The following is a 1743-nucleotide window of genomic DNA, read 5'->3' as shown; positions in this document are numbered from 1 at the left end:
ACTGTTACATTCAGAACTGGGTGTTATTCTCTACATATCACTAGATTATTGTACTCATACTCTCGAGATATCCTTGGCATATTCCAATTATTATTCAAAGACGTAACTTTGGAACGTTGTATTGTAGTTTATACTCCAAGACATAACAGTAAATAAGAATAATGAATATATCAGAGTGACATTTTAAATTTAAAAAAAACTCAAACTTTTGTTGTTTTACGATATTAATGGAATGTAAATCACATACCTCGAAGGATCAAATTTGTCTGGATCTCGAAAAAGATTTGGATCACGGTGCAGTGAATATATAGGAATCGTGATGGTAGTTCCCTTCTTCACTGGAAACTCTCTAACAAAGATGTCCTCTCTAGCTGTACGCTCTAGTCTTGGAGTTAAATTTAACATTCAAAAGTGACTACCGTATAACTTTTATAATACAAGGAAGTTAAAAGTTTAATAATATCACAAGAAACTACAGATATTTAAACCTGATCTTTCGTAACAATTTGCATGAATCACCATGACCCCGTTTATCCTTGTGTCACAGTACTACAAGGGTTAAAAGCCCGAATCTCTTGCTGAAATACAACTAAAGTGTGGATATAGGAGGGTTACAACACAAGATACGGAAAAAAAGGTTACTCCACGATTAGCTACCAGTCACGCACTGGATGTGGCGAATAAAAATAAACAGATTGTTACCAGAAGCGACACATTAAAGCTAAAGTCTAAATCACCCTTGAAACTGTAAACAAGATAATCACACAGAGCTAGGTATAGAAAAGAGACAAGAGTTGTTCACAAATTTCTTCCAAATCAAGAAGCTGAACAGAATACCAACTGAAAAAAAAAATTACACGAGTGGTATCTGAATTGTGACAAAGTCACATTGGACAAAGTATACCTACTTAAGTGCCTGCTAAACTCTGGACAATTTATTAATATCCTGTTTTCCTAAAATGGGACAGAACATGTTGCAAACATTTTTTAAGGGACTTATGGTGTTGTAATTTACAATTATAATGATAAGTTAAACACCCTGGGAAAATATCGAGATGAATTCTACATACTAACAGACTGTCGTGCTGACACCACCAGGAAATACCATTATTGTTTAGACAGGACTCCAGTGTGGTATGATTCCATCAAGACAGAGTTCTCAGTCATATGGCTAAGTAAACATGTCATTACCTCCACAAGATGAGTACCAATGGGAATGTATTTCGTACTGTTTGCACACGTCTCTCATGGCTATTTGAGCCTTTGCTTTGCCTAGACTGACCCTCCAAAGTCGACATTCTCGGACAGTTCATGAACCTTGGAAAGTCTAAAAAGAGGATAGGGATGCAATAGAAATTATCATTTCATAGAAGACAGTCGGAGGTGAAAGAAGGGACTGTCAACACAGTCTATTTATGTACACACAGACGAACGTGTCCGTCAACACAGTCTATTTATGTACACACAGACGAACGTGTCCGTCAACACAGTCTATTTATGTACACACAGACGAACGTGTCCGTCAACACAGTCTATTTATGTACACACAGACGAACGTGTCCGTCAACACAGTCTATTTATGTACACACAGACGAACGTGTCCGTCAACACAGTCTATTTATGTACACACAGACGAACGTGTCCGTCAACACAGTCTATTTATGTACACACAGACGAACGTAGTCCGTCAACACAGTCTATTTATGTACACACAGACGAACGTATCCGTCAACACAGTCTATT

General features: G+C 37.3%; 1 protein-coding gene across 1 annotated transcript in view; it reads right to left on the bottom strand.

The window, feature by feature from the left end:
* LOC106476630 (cytochrome P450 3A24-like) overlaps nucleotides 1–1743 on the bottom strand; it is a 5222-nt gene that overhangs the window by 942 nt on the left and 2537 nt on the right. The window contains exon 3 of the mRNA XM_013937273.2: nucleotides 248–385. Coding sequence (XP_013792727.1) covers nucleotides 248–385 — 138 coding nt within the window. The remainder of the gene's footprint in view (nucleotides 1–247; nucleotides 386–1743) is intronic.

This window comes from Limulus polyphemus, unplaced genomic scaffold, assembly GCF_000517525.1.
Source record: "Limulus polyphemus unplaced genomic scaffold, Limulus_polyphemus-2.1.2 Scaffold11063, whole genome shotgun sequence".
NCBI lineage: Eukaryota > Metazoa > Arthropoda > Merostomata > Xiphosura > Limulidae > Limulus > Limulus polyphemus.
This window is presented reverse-complemented; position numbering and strand designations above follow the sequence as displayed.